General features: G+C 29.7%; 1 protein-coding gene across 1 annotated transcript in view; it reads left to right on the top strand.

Moving 5' to 3' along the window:
* LOC121128975 (spondin-1) overlaps window positions 1–18,796 on the top strand; it is a 122,685-nt gene extending 103,889 nt beyond the window's left edge. The window contains exons 6-11 of the mRNA XM_040724601.2: window positions 3,514–4,005; window positions 9,383–9,552; window positions 10,853–11,075; window positions 11,336–11,538; window positions 13,111–13,168; window positions 18,327–18,796. Of these exons, the coding sequence (XP_040580535.1) occupies window positions 3,514–4,005; window positions 9,383–9,552; window positions 10,853–11,075; window positions 11,336–11,538; window positions 13,111–13,168; window positions 18,327–18,508 (1,328 nt within the window). The 3' untranslated portion in view covers window positions 18,509–18,796. The remainder of the gene's footprint in view (window positions 1–3,513; window positions 4,006–9,382; window positions 9,553–10,852; window positions 11,076–11,335; window positions 11,539–13,110; window positions 13,169–18,326) is intronic.
* Window positions 18,797–26,029: the final 7,233 nt, after the last annotated feature.

Here is a 26,029-nt window from a genome sequence, read left to right as displayed (position 1 = left end):
CAACACCATTTCTGAGTTGATTTGGAGGTATGTAATGGAGCAATGTCTTGCGTGAAGATGGACTCCGATGGTGGGGGAACAATTTTGCAGGTGCTAATGGTTCCTTCAGAGCTGTTGCGATTGAGTGCAGGCAGAACAAACTTTTCTAAAATCTCAATCTGATAGTACTCACTGTTGATCCTCTTGTTGCATCCACCATATGATGCCCACTTACTCCCAGATCCCCAAATGTACCACATACCTTTATCTTCTGCGGATGCTTTACAGCTGAGACCCCCTATCTTGCTTTTTCCTGGCCCAAACTTTGTCACTTTGGGGATTTTTTGAGCCAGTTATCTGGAAGAAGTTCTCATCCGACCAAACCACACGTTTCTAGCCCTCCACAGACCATCCCTTCTTGTCAATTACAAAGGCCAACTATTTCTTCTTCATCTGCCCCGTAAGCAAGCGTTAGGAAGGCCTTTTGTAGGCTTTCGTGCCCATAAAGTCCTTCAAGTACCTTCTCACTGTCTCCCTATTTTTTAAAATCACAATTATTTATTTATTGCACCACCCCACACACATTTTCAAAGCTATGCACGCAGCATGTGCTTAGATTTTTTAAGATAACAAAAACACAGGATATTTTTGTTTTTAGGATATCAAAGCAAAGTAAAAAATGCTATAAATAAACGAAAATTAGCATCTGTGTTTATTAATAAAGGAAAGTTTATCCTTATGTAGGAATATTTGAGTGAAAAAAAGTCATTTTTGATCAAATAAATTACAATATCCTCATTTTAATGGCATCTTTCAAACGTTTTGCATGAAGCATCGAGCTTGTATACAGGGTGAATTGTATGTAGTACTCCCTGATGTATATCATAAACATATTCAGTAAAAAGATAAAATTAGTACATATAATATGTGCGACTTATGTTAAGATTTGTATACAATATGTAACGATATTACATAAAAATGAAAAAAATCTTGCCGTCGTTTATTTCAACTCATATTAAAGAAAAAAGAACTTTATATACCTAATATGTAAAAGTGAATGCAACTTTAGATGAGTTGTCACAACGACATAAAGGGCTTTTTTGTTCATTTAATCAAATTAAAAAAAATATCCTATTATTATTTTTTTAATTTTTGAGGAAAGAACCTCTAAGAATTGAATAATTATGTCTGGGTTTGTTTATGAAAAATCCAGAGTAACATCAAGGATTTGTTGGGGAGTTTCCATACTATAGAAACGCCGTTTGTCGTTTCTTTGATGCCTAATATTTCTGAGCAATACGGAATACTATCACTAGTTTTTTTTAAGTAAAAAAACTGTTAATGGTTTTGATTAACGAAGAAAGCAAACAATACAAAAGATCAGTGAACAGTATGAGACTTACTAAGTTATGTAATAATAATATATTTATGTTCTATTGAGATATTATTTGCTCCTGGGAAATACATCCTTTGATCTTTGATGGCTTAAGGGCTTTGTGAAGAGAGAAAATACATTGTAATACAAACATAGTTGTATATAGAAATGTTATCTTATTAAGAAAGATTTCTGGAAGAGATTTTGTCGACCAAAGTCAACTAAATCTATTTTCCCTACACACACATATATATTTATTTATTTTTTGGTGCCTCTACTTTTAGAAATCCAAAATTCATTTGCTCTCCTTGGATATTTTTTTGCCCTTTAAGACCTCATTTATTAGTGACTTTTATACATATAGGGTTATATTATATTAATGGAAAAGGCAAATGGACTTAATATATATATGTTTAGTTTCTATTTTTAAAGGATATAAGTCTGAAATTAGAAGGACTGCATAAATAATGATTCAAAATGATTAAGGTCAAATCTGAATAAGGGCTACACTTCGATTTCAATTTAAACTAGAATGGGAACTCTGTTGAGTGCAAACCTCGTCTACAATCTTTTTTATAGCTTTGATTTTTTTATATACAAAGCATCGTTATTTGAACTACATAATGGTACTTTAATTTGAGCTCTGTACTTCAATACGTTGCAAAAGTAATTTTTAACATTTTGTGGTACATTGAACTTGACTTCACATAATTTAATGTAGTCTTACTGTGACCATATAATATGATCTTCGTACCAAGTTAGTTCAAAACGTATCAGTAACTTTTGTTGTAACTCTAGTTACCAACAAACAATCAAACAAAAAGAGGTAAAATATATAAAATTGGGTGTACGGTAAAATTAATGTGGTAAAAAGTTTGCGGACAAAAGAGTTGGGTTGCTATCGTTGCACAGCTTCTCTGAGTATCAAGGACTCCTTCTAATATCCTATAATATACCCTGGTCCACAGAGTGTATAGGTAAACTGCTGGACTCCAATGCAGGTTATACTCCTTCGACTCCTTTTGCCTGGCAATAATATTACCCACAACAATTTTGTCAGACAATAAAAATTGTACAGCATAATTTGACCAGAATATGATATTACGCCAACAATTTTGTATGCAACCTTTTTTATTTCAATCACTTTACAATGATCCTTAAAATTCAACTTATTTTTCTTTAAATATGAAAATTTATAGATAAAAAGACCGGATTATTTTTTGCAAAGTACAAAACACAATATGCAACAAAATTAAAGTTTATGCTATCATATCAATTTTAATGGTTTCAACTTTTGGTATTATCACTTTTTTATGTACATCTTAAGTTGCTCCAACTAGCATCTGTCAACATTGCCGTAGTTACTCTTTAACTTCCAACAGTAGTAATATATTTCTTTATACCTAAACAAATAACAACACTAATCACGCATATTAAGGTATAATTTTACTTTCATAAAATAAAGAAGGGTTTCAGAAATTATTTTTATACTTCAATTACAAGATAATATTTATTAACATGCAACAAATGGGGCCGAGTTTGTAAATTAAGAAATTGTGTCATAGCTCAGAATTGAGAGTCTGCACTAACCATCCACAAAGTGTTGTAACTAATACAATATTTATGAGTGGTTGGATCATGCATTTTAGAAAATTGAAGTGTACTGACTAGCTTAGCTTTGTTTTGTTAATAATTAAATTTAACTCGTAGATAGTCTATAAAACCATCTCTATACTCTTTACTTTGACTAATAAACATTAATGTACAAAAAATTCCATATGTTCCATGTAAGTGAATCTATTTTTTAAGGTGATACAGCCAGAAAATTGGTGCAAAGCTTCAGAAATATTTTCATAATTTGTGAACTTGATAGAAGTTCTATTTTTTGAATTGTGCCATAAAACACAAAGATGGGCATTAACCACTTTTAGTCACCAACAAGTCTTTTTACAACATTGAATGATTTTTGTGAAATTAAATTTTGTGTAGGTGGATTCCCACCTTTGATTTGTGAAACACTCCCAAGTAAACATTTTGAATGGATTTAAAAGTGTTATATTTTTAATATTGTATTACAGATGTTAAGTATCACTTTATAGAACTTTGATCTAAAAAATATTTCAAAACAAATTCAACAATTGATTAATTTTTTATTTAAGGAGTTGAAGAGGATGAATCCATACCCGGATGTCAAGTCTCAGAATGGTCCGACTGGTCCACTTGCTCTGTAACGTGTGGAAAAGGACTCTCCATGCGAACAAGGGACTTTTTAATACCAGGGAAGGCTTCAATGATGGGCTGTGATAGACAACTCGTTCAAAAGGAAATGTGCTCATCAGAAGTCCCGAAATGTGAAGGAAGCAGTGGCTTTTACGCCAATGCTCCAGGAGACTTCCTTCCAGATGATATGTGCGCTACATCAGAGTGGACTAAGTGGTCAGAGTGCTCAACTACTTGTGGGAAGGGATTTCGATCCAGAACACGACGATTTTTTAATCGAATGGGAAGAAAGAAGTGTCCACATATTGATACTATTGAGAAATTGATGTGTGCTGGTAATACTGCAGATTGTTCGTTGGATAATGAAGTAGAAAATCCAATTTGTGCTGTGACCACTTGGAGTGATTGGTCACCCTGCTCAGTTAGTTGTGGTAAGTGACTATATAATTATATATGTATATTATTATAACACATGGGCTGATAAGTCTTAACAAAAAAAAAATCGTTCAAAATTGCCTTGTTTAAATTGTTTTATTTGACTTATGGAGCAGAGTCCCCCTAACACTTTTCAAGCCATTGCTTAGCTCCCCATAGCTATAATTTTAATTTCCTCGCTCATGAATGAATTAAAGGTGATAATTATTTAAGGTTAGAAATACAGGAAGCGGGGATTAAATTGTCGCCAAAATATTTTTCTACAAAAAACAACACAAAATATACATATTTTAACTTTTTTATTGAAAATCAAAACTATGACGAGCATATAGGGATAGAGTAGCCATTCATTTGACATAATCACCGTTGGCATCAATAACGGCCTCAATATGGCCTCTGAACCGGCCGCAGGCTCTTCTGACCATCTCATTGTCCATGTTGCCGAATACCTCCTTGATGGAGTCCATCTGGCTGGCCTTGGTGCTATGGGGATGTCTGTTGGTATGTCTTTCGACATACTAACAGACAAAATAGTTCATAGATTAAGGTGGGGAGAGTTAGGAGGCCACAAATCCTTGGTTACGACGTCATAACAGATCTCGGTTAACCACTGCATGGATATTTTGGATACATGGCAAGGTGCTGAGTCCTGTTGCCACACCCAGGGCCTGTCTCAGGCCACCCCTGGGATCCAGGGCAGAACAACCTTCTCCATAACATCCAGGTAGATCTCTGTATTGACCTTTAGACCCGTTTCAAACATGTGGAGAGGTATAACATGACCTTCACTGCTGACCACCCCGAATATCATGACTGTTGCAGGGAACTTGGTTTACATTACCTTCCTCACATGGCTGGTGCAGGTGGCTATCCACCTGTTGTTCTGCTTGTTGACCTTCTGATCTTGACAGAAATTATTTTCATCAGAGAAAACCACAGCATCCCGGGCTGCTTTGGGTACTTGAGCTTGTTGAGCAATTTTGTTGACTTCATCAGCCTGTTGTCCTTTGCCTTCTGGGTCAAGATCTGGCCCACCTGCATCTTGTAGCTCCTGCAACTTAAATCCTCAGATACACAGTCCCTTATTGTTTTCTCATGGCAGCCCAGATCCCCCGCCATGGCCTTCATGGACCTGGTAGGGTCATCCTCAACCATCTTCTTCACCTTGTCGACAAAGTCGGTGTCCCTGACCTTCCTGTCGGCGCCCTCCTCCTTGGGTGCCCTCTTTATGGTGACATCAACATCCAAGGTGTCCTCTAGCTTCTTATGGATACGCTGAACAGTCTGTAAATTCACTCCTAAGGTTGAAACAATCGTTGAATTGGAGATTTCACCTCCATTATTAACCAATGCCATGACTACAGCGGACCTCGAAAGCTCCTCGTTCCACTTATAGCTCTTTATCTCCTCATATGATGACAGAATGATGCTAACTGAACTACGTATCGTCAGCTGACGAGAATAGCTTTCCTATTTGGTAACCGGTTTTTTATTTGATAATGTCGTCTTCAAGTTATCAAGGTTTAAAGTAGGCGACAATTTGATCACCGCTCCCTGTAGTTCAGGGATATATTATATCTATTTATGATTCAAATATGATTGAATAATTTTTTAAGAAAATAAAAATACCCATGGGGCACCAATAGGGGCCGTTTAATTAATTAAGATATTGCCAGTATCAGTAACATTTAAATGTAAGAATATATATTTGATTTGGATACATATTTGTTATTTAATTATTGTATTCAAACTAAAAAAATTAAACAGGCATATTCCGATAGATTGATTTTGTATTTATTATAGTAAAAGTTCACAGAAAAATGAATTGATTGCTATTTTTTGTGATAATTATAGAAGCAATGTAGATTTAGATCAATATAGTATTGTGCACTTTCCTTACACATTGGACCTTTGCAATGTCTTAACTGAAAGATAGGCCTGATAAAGTTGATCCCATTGTCTCCTCTCCACTTTCGCTTACTGTTCCTCTCAACAATAGATGGCACTTCTTAGTATCTGTGCTCTATGTGTAACTAGGGTATATTATACAATATGACGAAGGAATAAAGCAGATGTACCTCCATTTGTTCTAGCTTTCATGGATCGTAAAGCTTGAACTATAAAAACACTACTGAACTTTGAAATATAGGTAATTGTCCTTTCATTCATATAATTATCCCTCCATAGACAGCTACTATTGAATCCAAAAGAACAACTCTTCCTATGCCCTGGTTATATATTATATCAAACATTATTAGTAACTGTCAAGCTTCCACACTTATTTTCAACTTTACTCCAAACTCCTGCTTTAGAATATGTAATGACTTTGAAACTGCCCTTGGTTAAGTAATATGTCTATTATTTTTCCACACACTACTTTGAACAACATTCTTATTACATGAAGGATCTAAAAATAGATAGAATTTATTCTTCCAAGTTTTTGTTTGCGTCATTGAATCAGAACATCTTTCGAAAAAAATCCATGTTTATATACATAAATGTGCTTATTCTATTGTTAAAAGATTAAATTTTTAACCAGCAAATTTCAAAATGAAATAAAAATCTAAAAAACAAATGGAAATTATCAAAAATTGATCCTGAGCAACATCAAGGATCACAAAAACAATTTTTATTAAAATTTATTATGAAAATTCATACTTTACGAGACATTCAATTTTTCCTGGCAAGCCTTAATTGAGCAACACTCGCCATGCAGGCTAACCTTTTCATACTTCATAGACGTATGTTAATTAGTTTTGATTAAATACGTTATTTTTGATTATATTATGAGTCTTACTTTGAATACAGTTTGGCAGCTAGTATCTGTAAGTGTAAGTGCACTCAGAGTGTGCGTTGTTTGAGAGCCACTGATGGAGGGTGCATTATTTTCCGCAAACAAATTTCATAACGTTTTAATAGCTCAGAAACTAATTATGTACCATCCTATCAAAATGGCATACAAGAGCTTTATGATAAACTAACGTTGAAAGTGAAATTTAAAAAAAAAATGATGTACACAAGATTATTTAAATCTATGGCGTGGGTAACTGGCCCAGAAAAGTAAAGGAGTGAAAGGTAATTGGTAGTGCCTGATTTTAAGTTTGACACAACATTTTTTATCTTTACTTCAATAGTTTGCATAGTAAGAAAAAGAAAAGAATTAAAAAAAAAAGTTGGTAAATATATTTTTCATAACTCTTTAAAATTTTTGCAAAATATAGCATGTCTATACTTGAAACATTAAAACACATTAAAAACAAACATCATTATGTTTTAATTTTCTTCTGCTATTATCGAACATTTGATCAGTTCATATTTTAATTAGGAGTAAAGTTCTATAACTTATTTATCTCTGATTATTGCACAATCTTATTTGATTGTAATTCACTCAATTAAGTCTTGAAATATAATTATAAGTCAGCCGGAGTACCCAACATTGCTAAGAGTTATTAGGCGTCAATATTCGACAGACGTATCATTTTTGCTATATTAGTAGATACTTTTCTCTTCTTTTTTAATATGACACACAAATAATAATTTCCCATAAAAACAAATAAATTTTTGAAAAGCAATTAATTAAAATTGACAATCCCTATGAAACCTTTTCAAATGTTTTTATATTAAAAAAAATGCTCTTATTTACTATTTTGAAATGGAATATGAAAATAAATTATACGGTTTAAATTACCACAAATAAAAATCACACAAAAGGACGGTGCCAGTAAAGATATTGACTTTATTTTTAGGCAGACCCTTAAGCAGTATGTTCAAAATTTTAGTTTCCTGAGTGAAAAGTTCTATAGACCTTAGAATTTGATCCTCGATTTGAAACAATTTAACTTTGTTCAATGAATTGATACCGCTATTATACATATAGATTAGTTAATACTGAACGGAAAAATATTAGTTCTCGACATGAGCATGTCCTTCAATATGTCACTATATCCGTGTACTTATAGAAATAGACAGCCTCAGTAAAAAAAAACTAGTTAACAAACAATAATAAAGTATTTGTTTATAAAAACTTTTTATCCTTCATATTAAAAATACTTATAGTTACATATGTAGAGCGTAGATAGTTTCTATTATGAAAATAATGCATTTGTTTAAATTACAAAACAAATTTTGTTTTATTTAAGAAACTGCGTGTAAGTACTTTTTTTATATTGTATAAAAAGTGTGCATTTAAGAAACTTAATATTTTCATTCAAAGGTGAGATGCAATATATTTCATTTTTTTATTATCATAATTTATTAAGACAGTTATTTAATTTTCTTAGTCTTTATAGATCAAAAAAGTTTGGAAATATTTTTAAAGAAGTTTCAAATAGTTTTTGGACAGTTTTAATAAGTTTATTACTTTATACTTTTTTTTTCCTTTTTAGATATTGTTTTGGGTATGAATTAAAATAATTCAGCTTTTTAAATCATCCAAACTTTTTAATATTTAAAAAAAACCTAATAGGCATATATTTATTTTAATTGATGACAAAAACAAAAAATAATCCTTCAATAACGAAACAAAAATTAAATTTAATAAAATATAACCACTAAACATGTGTAAAGAACTAAATAGAGAAAAAGGAAAAGCAAAATTGAAATTATTTATCTAATAATACCAATCGGTTTTTGAGATCTTGAATAGTTAATTGTATTTCATTTTTTGTTCACACATTCACATTAAAGGATAAATCTGAACATATTCCTAGAAAATCTGAACAGATGTTTGTACTTGGTGCTCCAAAATATATGTTTGCTACATTACAATTAAAATTATAATGTTTAAAAGGCTTACTTCTTGTTTTATTTCAAAGATTGAGTACTCTAGCGGTAGTAATATTGAGGGCTGAATAATATTTATTCCTAGGCAAGTCTTTTAACCCAATATTTGATTAACATTCTAATAAGCTACTTATAAGCAAATATTTATTTCTCTAGGGGAAGTAAATAGATAATTTGTTATCAAATTGTCCATTTTTTAGCTGATCCTGTAGTTACGTAGTCAAAAAATTTGTTGACTACGTAATCAAAATATTTAATACAAAGATTAAAAATAAAGTTATTATTATTAAAATTAAAATTATTTGTTGTCAAAATTTATATACACATTTCTACAGACGAAATTACGTTGTCAAATGTTGAAATACATTCCTTAATCCAATGTCCAAAAGTTAATTTATATTGTTGAGTTTTATTTATTTGGGAATTATAAAATATTAACAAAATGGATTTTATAAAACATCTAAACAAATAAGACTCAAATTTTAGTTGTCCATCATTATTTTATTATTAACTTATTTGTAGATCAATAAAATTTGATTTAATCTAACACAAGATGAACTTCATTAAAGCCTTTTTATCATATATTTTTAGGTAAAGGGCTGAAAATAAGAACGCGTTTATATATAAGAGCAGACGAGCAAGAAAAGAACGAAAATGCATGTGATAGTCGACTCATGGAAAAGGGTGAATGTGAGGGAAGTCGATCTGAATGTAAATTTGATCCACTTGATGCCAAATTTATTTGTGGACTCAGTAAAGAAGTAAGTAAATTGATAACTAGAACTACACATTCTTAGTTCTTTCGGTATGTAAAAAAATATGAAACCAAAGATAAACATATTAACCCTGACATTTTGAAGAATATTAAGGAGAAGATCAGCTGAAATGTTATGATGGTTTTTTTTAACTACAGTGAGCTCTAAGAGAAATAAGAAAGACACAAATCCTTCTCCAATAAACATAAAAAGGATCAATGTTATTAGAACAAGGTTAGGCAACAGGAAATTTGTTGAGCATAGACAGCAGATTTATTAAATAACTTTCTTTCTTAACAGTGATGTTAGGTATTTGGTGTATTTGTTGGAATAAATACAATACATAAAAAAAAATTAATAATTTAGATTTGTTTCTTTATTTATGAATGCAACAGTTAGGTTTTTTCAATTAATCTCTTAAGTTATATTTCTGTATTATGGTAGTAAATTTTCAGTGATGATTGAAAATCTTTACTGACTAGCCTAACCTTTAGACAGGATTTACTCCAATGTTGAATATTACTTCTACTCTCATTCCATGAAGAACTTACACTAATAAGTCCCCAACAAATTATTTGTGTTACTTTCAGACATTCATGAGCACAAGTAGGGATGGGAAAATTGTTCAAATTGCAGTGATCGTAAAATTAAATGAAAGTATATGTGGATTAAGGTTCTCCCTATCTTGAAAATTCAAACGTATCAGCGAGCAAGGAGGGTTATAGTTTTTAATGCTCTCTATCGGCAGATATGTTGTTTCTCCCTTTTATCATATTTTGTATGACATTTTCTCAGACTTGGTTATTATGCTCAGTGCAATTTTGAAAATTTCTGAATCCCTCAATAGATTGTAATTGCAGATACTTTATACTTAGGAAACTTAATAGCAATACAAGGTTATGGCATTATGTAATGAGATTAGGCAGAATTTTAAATTTGATGTATCGTACTGACTGCTGGGTAATACAGCCATATATGACGTCATGGAGTATAACAGCGTTACTCTATCTGTAACAGTCAAAAAGACGATATATAGCTACTCTTGGTGAAAGTTATACTCTTTGACGTCACAATTAAAAAGCGTGGTGGAAGTCAAATATTTGTAGGAAAAGCGTTGCGGTATAACCTTGTCTTTCTATTAACCTTAATAATTAGATACTCTCTACTTAAGAATGAAAGAATACTGTTAAAATTTTTTGGAAAATATAAGCACCCTCTTCAAATTGCCAACTACAAATACTTACACGCTAGAAAATGCTTATTATTTACTACTTTATTTACTTCCATATATCCTCCCGATTTATAGGTTGGTCCTTGTCGTGGTTATTTTCCTAGATGGTACTTTGACTCCAAGGCACAAACATGTACGCAATTTGTATATGGTGGTTGTCGAGGAAACAGCAATAATTTTAATCGATTTGAGGAATGTGACCGAATATGCAAATCACTAAACAATTCGACGTCAGCTGGACATTCATTTATAATTGATATGAAGAAAAAACAAATGATGGTGGAGCAACAGCGAAAAGGTTTGTGTTTTAAAGTATAAAAATTATGTGGATGTCATTAATTATTATATATCAAACCTTAAAGGTAACGCAATGACAGGAAGGCCTTCATTCATCACTTTAATAAAAAAATGAAACTTTAGTAATCATATTAAAAGTATTGGAAAAGAATGCAAATGAACGATTTATTAACTTTTTTAAAGAAAATATTATTATATTTGTTTTGTTTTTTCCAAACCATTGACTTATTGAAATAAATTCAATTTTTATTTAATTTTTAGAATTGGTCATGAAGCAACATGAAATGATGAAAACAGAAATAATGATGCTCAATAAGAAAAAAGACATGCAAAAAGAAATGAAAAACATGCAGAATGATGAGGGAATATCGCGATCAGACTGCTCAGTGACATCCTGGTCACCTTGGAGTCAATGTAATGCTTCGTGTGGCAAAGGGTTTAGAAGAAAGTTTAGAACTATTCTGGTAGGTTTTGATGATCAATTGTACATTCTTACTATTGGAATAGTATTTAGCTTTGGTATTTAGTATTACTCTCTGTTTTTCAAACTCAAACCTAGTTACTCAATAGATGCATTATAGATGTTCACTCCTCGATAATGAAAAAATAATAATAATAGATTGTGAAAAAAAACAACTAATATAACGTTATGAATAATGAGCCAGGGAGGGAGTACTTTTGTCTCTATAGTGCTACATTAGCTACACACACTCAATACTTAATGCAAAAAAACCTGCAAATAGCATTAAAATGACTTAATAATTTTTTTTTACACCAAAAATAAGAATATGATATATATTAAAACATTTTAATAACTATACATTATTTTATAATTGTGAGATGTCTTTTTAGTTGAATCAATTTTACTTTCTTTAAACTTGTTCACGACCATTAGTAAGATTTTTTTTTCTAAAAGAACAAATGTTTTACTCAATTCAATCAACTTGTATTACCTCACTTCATAATCAAATGTATATCATGGTCATATCATGAAATGCCTAAATTATTCCATTAATGGAACATCCTTTTAGGCTAAAGGAAGCAAGAGTTGATATTATTATAAATACCCTGGATTAAACAATGTTATAATAATTTAAGATAATCATATTATTACGATTTTATCAATGGTTTAGTTATTTTTTTGTTCTTAACATACAGATTTAAACTTTATGACATAACGTTTCATTTGCTATAAACATTTTTTGTTGTCAAATCTGTTGTGATTTTAGCCTATATTGTTTTGAATCTACAAGCAATTTTGATTTTAGAAGGAAGCATTCGGGAGTACTTGCTTTGAGCTCTACACTTTAATGTAAATATGGAAGCCCCGCACAAATAAACAAACATTAATTCAATACATATTTTCCAGAAAAAAAGTCAAGTTAAAAAAAAAAGTACTTCATTCACGATAGTTTAAAAATGGTTGAGTAATTTATAAAAAAAGGGTCAAAATAACTAAGTGTAGCTAATAAATTTTGCATAACTTGGGCAGGGGAGGAATTAGAATTCAAAAAAATTTCCTGGAAGTTATTTTATATAAAGTGGATTTAGTCCTAGAACCAATGGTACAGTGCTACAAAAGTTGCAAAGTTTTTGAATGTATAAAAGTATACTACTTGTAGACACATCAGAGTCAATTTAAATTATCTAATAAAAGCAGTATTACTAGAGAAAAGTAAAGATTAATTAAATCATGTCCTTATTATTTCAAAAATGTTGATCTTACATATTTATTTTTAAGAGTTTAAAAACGAGCTTGTATCTCTAATTTGTATGGAATTTATAATGAATTAGATAAGTTAATATTACTGTGCTAAATTCTAAATTTTATTAATGAAAGCATTAAATAAACAGCAACTCAAAATAAATCCAACTTTTGAATGCAATTTGTAGGTATCTTGTCCCATTTCTCGATATAACCAATGAATAATTTAACAATTTATGTAAAAAAAAATCTAAAAAAATTTATATACACTGTACTGAATACTTAAAAAAAACTAGATAGATTAATTTAATTCTAAAATCTTTGTTTCTAGGTTCAGTCTTCATCCCATGGAAAAAAATGTCCAAAAAAACTGGAAAAGAAGCAAAAATGTAAGTATATCTTTTACTTTTTATAAAATCATGCATTCTCAACAAAAAAAAAATTTTTTTTTTGAGATAGACTCAAAAGTTCTTTGCTAAGAAATATAGTATATAGAAAATAATTTTATATATTTAATATTTGAAATCTTTCATTTCCAATAAACGTGCACAAAATGAATAACATAACATAGATAAAAAAACAAAAGTTTTTGGTTCAAGAATCTTTTGTACCCACTTTGTAAACAAACAAACAAACAACAACTGTGTGTTATTGGAAACAGTTTTACAATATTTCAGGATGTATAAATCCAATATTATTATTGTTTATAAATCATTTGTATTGAGAAATTTAATTCTTTTTTAGCACATCCCTTTATTCAAATTACACTATATGAAATTTTTTTGCAATGATATAGATTTGGATACATTTTTCTATGTAGTATTTTTGGTAGGAGACAAGCACAAAAATGAAATATTGGATCTGTAGCTCAATCCAACTATGAGTTCTGAGGTCTTACGGATAAATAAATTACCATTTTGATGTATATTTGATTAGCAATAAATCGTAAATAAAGGAATGATAGGGAGGTATAATTCATCATTGATAAGATATTATTTATCTTGACTAAGCTAATTTTAGTTTTTGTTATGAAAGAGAAGCCATGACGTCATTTTTTTACCTAAATTTTTGTCCTTTTTTTTTTTTTAATTGTAACAATATAAAAGTAAAACCCTTAAATTCCTATGAAAAAAAAATCTGAAGTGAAAAATTCATGGAATAAGGAGTAATTGTTTGATTTATAAAATTTCATCAAACATACCCTTTTTTATCAAAATTTAATAAATGTACAAAGAATTCATCATCAAAAATTTGTATGGTTAAAATTTTAAAAAAAATCAAAAAACAAGGTAAAATAATATGGTCATAATTATTTATTTTTTTATGATAAAAGTATAAAAAAATTATCTAATAAGTTCTGTTAAGCTAACTGATAAATGTTATACTTGGCTATTTTGCCATTTGACAGTCTCTCGAGTGTTCATTCTTCTTGTTATAATAGGTGAAGTAAACAGTTCTGAGCGTTTCTTCACTTTATTAAAATTAACATAGTTAGGAGTAGCTTTATGCAAATGGTTCCAAACCGTTTCAGGTTTTTCTTCCGTTCCTGGTAAATAAAATAAGTACTCCTTCTTTTCACCTTGTCTTTGTGATACTGAAGAATATATCGAATTGTCCCTTTTTTTTACTTCCATTTTGCAACGCTATAACACACAACTGGCTTTTACCAAACACAAAACTGGAAATGAGATTTCTTTAATGGTACACTTAATCTTTAAGCATCTTTTAAGTTGTTTTTATGGAAAACAATGGAGTACAGTTGCTAATTTTGACATCGGAACTAGTATAAACATATTAGTATCCTGACAACACTAGAATGATGCAGACATCCATTCTTGCAACTGTCAGCGATCGTTTTAACATAATTATATGTGTTACATTTAGTATTGAGATGGTAAAGTAATAGTTTTTATAATTAGTATGGACGGAAGCAAACTTTTTTTAAATTATGAAGATATTTTTCTTGAAGCTATGGTTTTAAATTGTGTTTAAGTAATAAATAAAGAAAAAATGTATATAATCAATTTTATAAGCCTTTATCTTTATATACATATAAATAAAGTTTATAATGTAAAATAAATAAAAAACCTTTGGCTGATGTATGAAAAAAAAAAATTACATATACCTATGTAAGAGTCATCATCTCAAAAGAAAAAAAAGTTATAGTTAGGCAAAAGCTGTTTCCATTAGAAATAATCAAACAAAAGGAAAGAATATCTAATTACTTGTTTTCCTTCTTTTATTTGACTTCTTTCTTTTATAAGTATTTTTTTGTATTTAAGCATAATTTTTTCCAATGATCGAAATCATTTGATAAAGCTCAAATGGATAAAGAATAAAAGACAGCCAATGAAAAACTTTATTTTTACAAGATACGTTATTATAAAAGTTATAAATCATTACATATCATTTATTTTTTTTAAAAGGAGCCTAAAAAATGACATGGTAACCCTGAAAATTTAAAGAATAATCGGAAAAAGAGCAGTTTATCTTTCATCACATATAGTGAAATTAGTTGCGAGCATCTATGAAATTTAGACAAATTCCTCTTCATATTTTGCAAGAACAATGGTAGGAATTACCCCAAATATCGATACTCAAAGCTGCTCTGAGTCGAATTAGGACGAACCTTATTAACCTTCCCAAAAAAACAATTGAATGTTGTTTTACGTCATTTATAAGTATAGGCCTTTTCCTTTTATATTAAAAATTAGATAATTAAGTTAGCAGATTTTGACAATAAATAAATAAACCTGCAAAGATTGCCAACTACTAAAAAAGGCATACCTTATTTACAACTAACAATCACCATTTGTAAATACATATATCATTCAAATAACTAATCAGTCATTCACATAATAATACTCATAATCAGTGGTGCCAGTCGGTTTCATGTTTGAGCTTGTTCGTTTTTTGTATTTGACATCCTAAAGAGTTGAGTTTCTTCTTCTAAGCTGCTATCATTATTGTTTAATTCCTGAGTATAAAACTTCCTTTTCAACTAAATAAAAGTAATCACTGATATATACAAAAACAGATTGATCATGTGTGCATGCTCATAAAAGATGGAGAGTTATCCCGAGGATTTGTTCTTAGGTTATAATTGGAAGTCCAATTTGAATTCAGAGTAGAATTGATTATCGAAGTCGGAGTATTTCTTACCTATGTTTAGTACCAAAGACTAGTATAGATAAATTTTTATCTGTAAAGTCTTTTTCTAAATTTTCATTTATAAGCTCTGAATATCATCTATAGAGCTATATAAATGAATTCAATAAATTTTGATCCGTCAGGTCAAAAGCAAGACCAAATATTTACCATAAGTTAATTGTAAAAAAAGGAGATAATATAAAAATTAGTTTAGAATATAACTTGAAACTACGTTTTTTAAAGAAATTGAGTGACAGGTGCAGTAGATATGAATACAATTAATTAGTTGTGCCTAACTTTACTTGTTGCTACTATAAAGGACTTAATATCTCAGAATCCATCGTTTGTTGACAAAAAAACATAAATATTAAGAGTCAGGAGGCTAAAAATGTAAATGATGTTATGCATTGTATCATGTGCATTTTGGTTTTGTTGATTTCGTTCTGGTAGTTATGATGCCAAAGATGCACCAGGCTCTGGAAGACCAATTATCAAAAAAATCGATAAAATTATGGAAAATGTCGAAGCTGACCATTGTCTAAGCACTGTTTCATTTGCCAAGGAGCTAAATTTTGCACAAAAACCGTTTGAAACCACTTAAATAAGACTTTATTTGAAAAGATGCTTGATATATGGGTCCAGCACGAGTTAACTCAAAAAAACCTTATGGACCGAATTTTCATATGTGAATTCTTGCTGAATCGCAACAAATAAAACGGCTATTTTGTTAAGGGCACAACCTTGGGGACGAGATTTTTTATGAAAGAAGCATTATGAAATAACCTTTAAAATGGAAACAAGTAATAAAGAAAACGGTGCATATTTTACATAAAGAGTATAACTCTTACTTTGCTAAATAAAACATTGAAATCAAAGAAAAAATAATTGATTTCTTTTTACTAGACCTTATATTTGTCCTTTTAAAAAACAAAAAAAACAATGCGAAATGAAGCTAAAAATAAACATACATAGCAAAAATATTAGTGCCAGTTTCCGATTAGTAAAAAGGAAAAATCCTCAAGGAAATTCTTCATTCTTATAAAATCTTTTGAAGCTGATAGTAAAAAAAGGAAGAAAAAGTTGGTTAAATGTGGGTTTTTTACTTCATGTTTCTTTTATACAAAGTAATTTATGTAGTACAAAATTATAAGCTCCAAGTATGTAGTCTCAAATTTTGTCTCCATAAAAAAATCTACAGAGAACAAATTGGAGAACACTACTAGAAACTTTGCATCAAAGTTTCTTGACCAAATATATCCATTTGAACATATGTAAAACAGAATTTGACCTAAAAAAAAAAAAAAGAAGCAACATGTCCCTGATATATATTTATTGTTCGTGTACGCATAACAAGAAATTTTATGACAACAAACAGAGACTAAACATTTAGTAGATGTACATTTCATGCATTAGTTAATAATTTGTCATTTTACCTCTCAGTTACTTTACTTCAGATCTAAGTATGAGTACTTCTCAACATTAATCCTTAAGAGGCAATAATTATTTAAGACAGCTAGAAAGCCTGTTGGGACCAAGTTTATAATTATATTTATAAAAGAATATCAAAAGATCAATGGGATCCCAATGGGACCCATTTAATTTATTAACCTATCGTCAGTATCAGTAGCATTTAGATGTAAGAAGAAATATTTGATTTGGATACATAGTTGTTATTAAATCATTAGATTAATTCTTAAAAAGCTATAGAAACATATTTATATATGTTCATTTTATATTTACATTAACAAAATTTCAAGAAAAAAAATAATAAATATTAGTATAATTTATAATTTTTTATAATAATTATAGAAGCATTTGAATGTTGGCCAATATTGTATCTGAAACACCCAAATTTTTCCTTTCCCTTACACATTAGACTTTTGCAATCTTTTAACCTAGGGGTAAAGTAACATATTCCCTATGAAAACAATATAATTTTATAAATCACTATGCTTAACAAACTGGCGAGAGCTTAATTTTTTAACCATATAATTTCAAAATGAAATAAAACTTTCAAACATGAGTGGCAAAGGCTAAAAATTAATTATAAGCAGCATCAAAGATGACAAAAACATTTCCAATTGAAATTTAATGTATAGATTTTATCATTCAAGAGATATTTGCCTTTTCCTGGAAGCCATAATTTTCAATTGAACAACACTCTCGGTTCGAGCTAAACTTTTGAGTAATGCGGTAGCCCCATAAATAATTTATAATTTTCTTTTTATAAAATATTCCAGACGACAGATAAACAAAGAGTAATTAATTCATATTTGTATTTAGTGGTAAATTAATTAACTTATTTCTGGAAGGGGTTAAAATGGATATAAAAAATTAGGAAATAAGTTTTATGAAAACAAAATAAATACCTACATTTATTTTATTTGAATCTTTCAGGCGACTTACCTCCTTGTCAAAACAAATGCATGGTTGGATCCTGGAGCGATTGGAGCACATGTTCTGGATGGTGTGGTATTGACGGATCTCAGGAAAGATCACGCATTGTTCTCGAAACGGATAATCCCAGCATTTGTCCACCATTAAAAGAAGAAAGATTTTGTACAACCCCCGATTGTTAAAAAAAATATAATATTATACTTACGAGATATTATAACAACCTATAACTTATATAAAGCATTATTATCATTAAATATTAAGGATTTACATATTATATAATCATAATTTTTTTTTTGTCATTTTATATATTATTTCCCATGTTTGTAACTACACATACTTTATGGAAATGCTAATAAAATTATTATTGTTCTTCTAACAATACATAGTTGCAAACTGAATGTCTTATATATTATAAATACACATATTAGATTGTATATTATTTTATTGTAATAAAATGGTTAAGAAACCAACTTTTCGTATATATTTCTTAAAAAAAAATTCTGTTGTTGATTAAATATTTTTCATATAATGCTGTTGACGTCTATTATACCAGCTAGTCCATATAAATCTTAACACTTACTTATTCAATAACCAGTAAATGCTGAGTGGTTCAAATTGATTAAGGCATAAACAATTGGTTACAAAACAAGACAAATCTGAGCGCTATAGGTTACGTACAAGTCGAGAAAATAACAGTTGAACGTGACCCACGAATTTTCATTCGCGCACTCCAAGCAGCTGGGCGTCTCCAAGACCACCTTCCACACCGTTAGCCAGTCTGAAACGTTGGAGAAGAAGAAGAGCTCTGTCAAAAAGACTAAACAACTGGAAACGGAGGAGTTAAAAAAAACAGCCTAAGCCAATCCCCTGAAGTCCATGAGGATCCACGGAAGATATCTCGAAGTTTCACACTAGACTGTCCTTAGAGCTATCAAAAAAGGGGATGTCAAGAACTTTATGAGAGCGGAGAGGCCACTTTTGGCAACAGCAATGAAAGAAACCCATCTCATCCTTTTCAAAAATCTTTTGAATGAGTGTTTTGAACTATTTTATGACAGTTTTGATACCCCTACGCCCAAGACTACACCTTTTGGGTGCATGTAAAAGGAAAGGGCTGCAGCGGCCGTCATTCAAAACACTGAGGTCATCGAAGCCACTGTCAGCCGGTACTGGGACCCCATGACAGAGGAATACATCTGTACCGGGTGCCAGACCTTCTGCTGCCACCTGAAGCCATCAGCTCTATGGGGGGCTAAATGTATCACTTAGAGAGTTCAGACACACATTTATTTAATTATTATTTTTTTGAAATTCTATTGTTAATTAATGAATTATATCTTTTGAAGTTTAAAATACAAAGTGTTCAGATTTTTTAATGGACCACTCCGTAAATCGGTGCACTCCTAATTTAAAAAATAGTGTTGGATTAGAGTATTATTCGAGAACAAAAAAAAATAACTTAAATCGAGACTCGAAAGTTACTTCAACTACGTTGCAATATTATTTAAGAAACTTGACTAATTTCTAATGATCAAAACTTGAAAAATTCAAGTACCGAATAATCATCTCCAGTAGTTGTATATATACATTGATTAATTATTTTTTACATATATATTTTGTTGTCACATGTTTGGCTCAATAATTTTTTCTTTCATTTATTTGGCGCCATGTTTTTACCACCTTATTAAGTTTGCCAAACTAATTTAATTGTTGAACCTAGATTTTATCAATTCAATGAAAAAATATTTTTATTTGCAAAGTGTTTTCACTAGAACTCAAATGCAACTCGACGCATTGTTCAATTACACAAACTCGATAATTATAATTCCAATTAAGCACTATTTAAATTTAAAGATAAAACGATTGTATGATATTATACAATAATCTTTTGATTTTGTGGGTTTCTGTTCTTCTGAAGTTGTGGACATACATCCTACATAAACATTTCGGGCTTAACTTCTTAAGAGATTGATATATTTTTCAACCCCATGTCAATTTTTTGGGGAAACTAATTCTAAAACTAACATTAATTTTGTCTAAAAATGAACAACGCTGAAAGATTCCTGATTCCTGAAGGACAGCATATCTGCTTTCAATATTTTATTTTTTTGGAAAGTGGAAAAAGTTAATCATTCTGCGGCATTGTAAGAGCCATGACGAATTCGAATACCCCTGATTATTGGTTTAGTAAATGAAATGATCCTGAAATGAAAGGATACATTTAAAAAAAATCCTTGAATCCCTTTCGTTCATCCTCGTACAAGTTATGAAATTTTGAATTTTAAACTTGACATATTGATGACTCATTATTTTCAACTCAATCAATACCAATGGGTTATCGTTCAGGACACTCAAATCCTAGTTTAAGCTCGCTGAAATAAACTTTTTTTTATTTCATATTTTTTCTTCTTAAGACGAGATATGGCAGCTGCTCCAAAAAGAGAGAAGAAATTGAAAACGATTTATCTGGTATAAAATCCGTTAGAAGGATTACAGAATACAATCACCCAGCATAAATTTTGTTTGCATCGAACAATATTTTGATAATTAGATATCATCTTCCCTACTTTTTTACAGCTAATTGTCAGTGATGTTGAGCAATTATTAAACTTATATATGTACTATTATGTGTATATATTGGCCTTTCAATTCTAAGCGTTTGAACGCTTGTTTGTATTCATGAAATTCGGTTGTTTTTTTAGCTCGTCCATTTAAAAAAAAATTTGTAATCTGAAGAATGAACTTTCGTTTCCTCAGCTGATGTCGTTATTATTTAAATACTGGGGAGGGAACTTTCTTTTCTATTACATTTAAGTATACTCAAAACCTGATTGAACATTCATGTGTGGGGAAAAAAAGACAAAGAGTAACATTGAATATTTGTTGAGGATTTATAATTCTATATCCTTGTTGGACTCAAAGTAGAATGGAGAATCAATATCGGAGTAATTCTCCTTGTCTATTTCCTTTTCTCTTTCCTTTACTCGTCACAGCTAATTATAACTGAACTAATGAAACGTCATGATAACTTAGCTGCCCTCCTTCAAATGATTCTATGAACTTGTCCGGGTCACCATGATGATTTTCGGTTTCTTATTTTTATAACATGCTCAAAATACAACCTATTTTCTTCACTACTTGCATGAATATAATTAGTTATTTTTTTGCTTTGCATGTCATCACTAACATATAATTAACCTACTGTTCAAAAAAAAATTAGTTGTAAATTTTTAGTAGGTGAGGTAACTCCATGTTACGGATAAATTAACAGTGAACATTATTAGTAGATCTAATGACATGCTTTTATTTCTTTCATAAATCGAAAAAATTACTACAATATATAATTGCATACCCAATTAATAGTGCATTGCCATCTAGATGCAATTTACAAGACTTAAAATAAGAGCACCTATTATACATTTGAAGGATTATTGTGAGTTAGAAAAGCAATGGGTAGTTTATTTATGACCATTGAACCTAAATTTATGGCTACTGTAAACCATGAAATAATGATGACAGTAGGTTTATTTAGAACATTTTCTTTTTTTTGAAATATCACTAATAAAAATGAAACCTTTCACTGACGTCACAAATTGCATAGTAAATAAAAATCAGCACCATTTTGGGGTTATACAAAATTTAAAAAAAAACAAATTCCAGAAACTTCATATAATGTCTGTAAAAATCAAAAAAACCCTACTGGTTAATAGCAAGTGGTTCTATTCTCATAAAATTTGTTTTTTTATGCCTCAAACATGGCCTTATTTAAGAATTTTGACGTCACGAGAAAAGATACTATTATATATTATTTTTTATTCTCAACATTTTTTTTAGTAGAGTTTAACTTCTATTTCTAAGCTTAATATTAAAAAATTAAGTAATGGATTAACTGAAAAACAAAATTTTGAAACATTAACAACAATGTAGAAATTGAAAAGGTTGTACACGAGTAGTTGAGCTCACTAAGGACATGAAGCGTGACTGTAAAATCGGTATATTAGAGCTGTGTATCTTTGAAAAGCTGATTTTTTAAACACCATTTATAAAAACTGGTTCATTGTTGACTCATTAAGACACAGAGTTTGTATTTCAGAATTGATAGAAACAGAATGTTACTTTTTCTTGTAAGTTTGAATTGTAGGGTCTGTTTTTGTTTTTTGTTTATGTTCCTTTAAATGTTCAGATAGATTTGCATTAATTAACTATAAGTAAACATTGCAATATTACATTTATTCCATCTGACCTGGGAATTGTCTTTGAAGTCCATATATATTAAGTATATTTCATTCTCTGAGAACGACCTAGACGCAAACTTACGTACATTTAGTTTAGGGAATAATTTCTCACGAGTGGGTTTTCTATTAAGCTACATCATTCCATAATTTTTTGGGGGTGATTTGGCTCAAGGTTAGGTACTTAAATTTTACGAATTCCAGGATAACATATTACAAAAAAGATAAATAGATATTTAAATTGGTAATGAATGAAGGTTTTATTTATTTCTATATAAACTTAAATTAATTTAGCTATATAATGGTGTAAAATGAAGTCAATCTATTTGGTAAAAAAGATGAAAATAAAGTTGTTGCTCCCTTTAAAACAAAAATCATAATAGAGGTAATGTTTTAACTTAGAAATGACATTTTCTCATAATTGGGTTACCTAACATGAATTATAATTTCATATTTAAATTTAAATTAAATTGTGTATATGTATAATTTCTTTTTATGTGGATGGCGTATTTTTTTCTTACCTAAATGTTGCGTAAAACCTATAAAAAAGTACAACTGCTCAAAATGGTCGTAGCAAAAGTTCTCACAAATTAGATTTGATACAAAATAACGAATTACAGATTCGTTATAAATACATTCTGTACAACTAGACTGAAATATGATACTTAAAATATTTTTTTGGGCCGACTTATGAATAATTCTAATTTTAAAAAAATACATAAGGATTATATTTGAGTCTATAGACTTGTATTTTCCCTAAAACTAATTTAATTTGTATTTCGGGTGATTGGAAAGGATTTATTAGAGGAAATCTATAACTTATTCAAACACAGTGAATTAATTATCTCAGACAACAAAGCCAAACATATTTTGCAGATCCATTTAGCTCATCTTAGGAATAAATTAAATATTTCGTTACTTCACTAGTGAAAATATTCTTTAGAAAGTTGTATATATGTCTCTTGGAACATTTTATTTTATTTCAGAGGCTTCCTTTTAGAGTCGTGGGCTTTTTTTTTTTTAATAGGCTTTCATTGGTAATTTGCTTCTTATAATTTTATTTTATGAATGACTAACCATGTAATTATAGGCACATTGAATAATTACTCATGAATCACGCTTTCTTTTCTTTAATCCCCTCTTGAAGGAATGAAGAAGAAATGACGTAAGGCTTATGTATATAGAACTCACTTTGACAAACATCTAATTTATTTAAAACTTGATGTATTCATATAGTCTTTGAGCGGGATCCTAGTAAAATATTTTTTTTAATTTCAGGATATTGTTGGCAAATTATAAATACTGTCAGGTTTTTGTATTTCTCTTTATATTTTAAGAAAATAAAATAAATTTAATGCTAATCACAAACCCACACGCAAGCTAAATGTCAACTTGCACATCACTAAAATCGATGACACTCTTTTTATAAAAATGTGATGTATCTAAAATGTCACATTTCATACTTTTTCATAAATATACTATAACAAGTTCCAAATACAGAACGCTTGTGCGGATAAAAAAATAATAGTTTCAAAAATTTGATTTAGCTGTCATATGAATAATGTGTTCGTATTTTGAGTATATTTCTAGCTCCTGTTTCCAAATATCAAACATGTAATATACTCATTTGATGCATTTGTTTGTATAAATAAATGTATATATGTATGAACTATATAAGACTTGCTAAATAATTCGTAGGCTGACACACAGAGGGTACCAGTAGAATGAAATAACTTTATTCTACGTATTAAATACGATTTTTTTACTCCATATGTTAATGTGGAGGAAACGTGACTCCATCAATCCAGAGTCCAATCGACAGTCAGTCAAGTGGACTGGATGCGATGAACAAAATCAAGGTTATTGCTTGAGTATTGTGGGGTTTGTGTGATATAATATTCATTCATTACTTCGAAAGGGCCAGACAATCAACAAAGATTTCATCAAGACAATACCCCGTTTCACAAATCACAGATTATGCTTAAAATGGATTCTATATAGGAGCAAATATGATTTTTGTTGTAGTAAATATTTATTATTTGCTTCGTTATACATCATTTATTATAAATGCATATATCCCATCATTTGCAAGGTATAAACCGTAAAAACCTTATAGCAAGCTATTTTTCAATCATTATTTTCCGTATAATGAACTATGTATTTATACTGTATAAAATTAATTAAAACTTATATAATGAAATAAATCACAAAGTGCAAGATTTTTCTATGAATTACTTGTAGGTGTAATACCCAAATCCCTAGAGAAAAAAACCGAGTTGTGTTGGTCTAAATAAATATTTCATTTATCATTGTATTTCAATAATACTAACTAATGAAATAGGTTTCTTTATAAATTATCTCACTAGGCTCTCGTATCCCTATCTTTGATACATAAAATGTTCTTAACATCAGGGTTGTACGTTCTTATAACACAAAATATGTCAATACCTAGCACAAAAATATAAAAGCCAAAATATTTTTGGGTTAATAGGGTTATAAAATATTATGATTATGTTTTCAAACTATGCTTTTATACATATGTAATAAAAACTATCCTTGTAGTTTTGTTTGTTTGTTTGGTGGAAAGGCATGCATAGATATGTGAAGACTGTAGCTTATCTATTTTTTTATACGTTAAGACACGTTATCTAAATTATATATATGACTGAGTTTACATGAACTTTTTTTTTGTTATTTTAAGTAAAATATAACGTGTATTTTTAAGATCATCCAATTACGAAGCAAAATTCAACAATATGTATGAAAAGCAGTCACAGGTTGCACTGTTGTGCATTGTGTCTCCTGATGTAAATTACATAAAAATATATTATGAAGGAAAAAAAGACTATAATATGGAGGAACATTGTATAAAAAAATGAAATCTTGCTGGCGTTTATTTCATATCTTATTAAAAAAGAAAAAAACAGGAAGTACTTTATATAAAATTAAAAAATAATGTAACCTTAGATGACATCCAGCTAAAGTCCCAGCGAACGAAAGTCCGTTTTCTAAACGTTCTAGGAACGTAATTTGTAGATTCTCCATAAGTTCCTGAAGCTACTTGTGAGGGTGTTTTTAAAAAACTGAGAGTAACAACAAGGATTTGTTGTAGAGTTATTTTTAAATTATTAAGTAATTGTAATAATATTTACTGGTATGTAAAAACAAAATCAAAAATTATTCTGGTAACCGTGACAATTTGAAGAATGTTTGAGTGGTGAGCAGCTTAGCTGTCGTAACGTTTTATTAGAGTAGATGCATGTTGTTACCAGAGAGCGAGGAAGGAAATAAACTTCTATTTGTCCAGAAAATGAATAGACAGAAATGACTCCAATGTCAATATTAAATTCAATTTCGAGTCAAACAAGGACTTACACACTTAAAACTTCACATCAAATCATTAGTGTTTCTCTCCGGCATTTATAAGCACACTGACTTATACTTTAATGTTTCACCTTAAGAATTAAACGA

Source organism: Lepeophtheirus salmonis, chromosome 14 (assembly GCF_016086655.4).
Source record: "Lepeophtheirus salmonis chromosome 14, UVic_Lsal_1.4, whole genome shotgun sequence".
NCBI lineage: Eukaryota > Metazoa > Arthropoda > Copepoda > Siphonostomatoida > Caligidae > Lepeophtheirus > Lepeophtheirus salmonis.
Note: the sequence above shows the minus strand (reverse complement) of the source record. Positions and strands in the feature narration are given on the sequence as shown.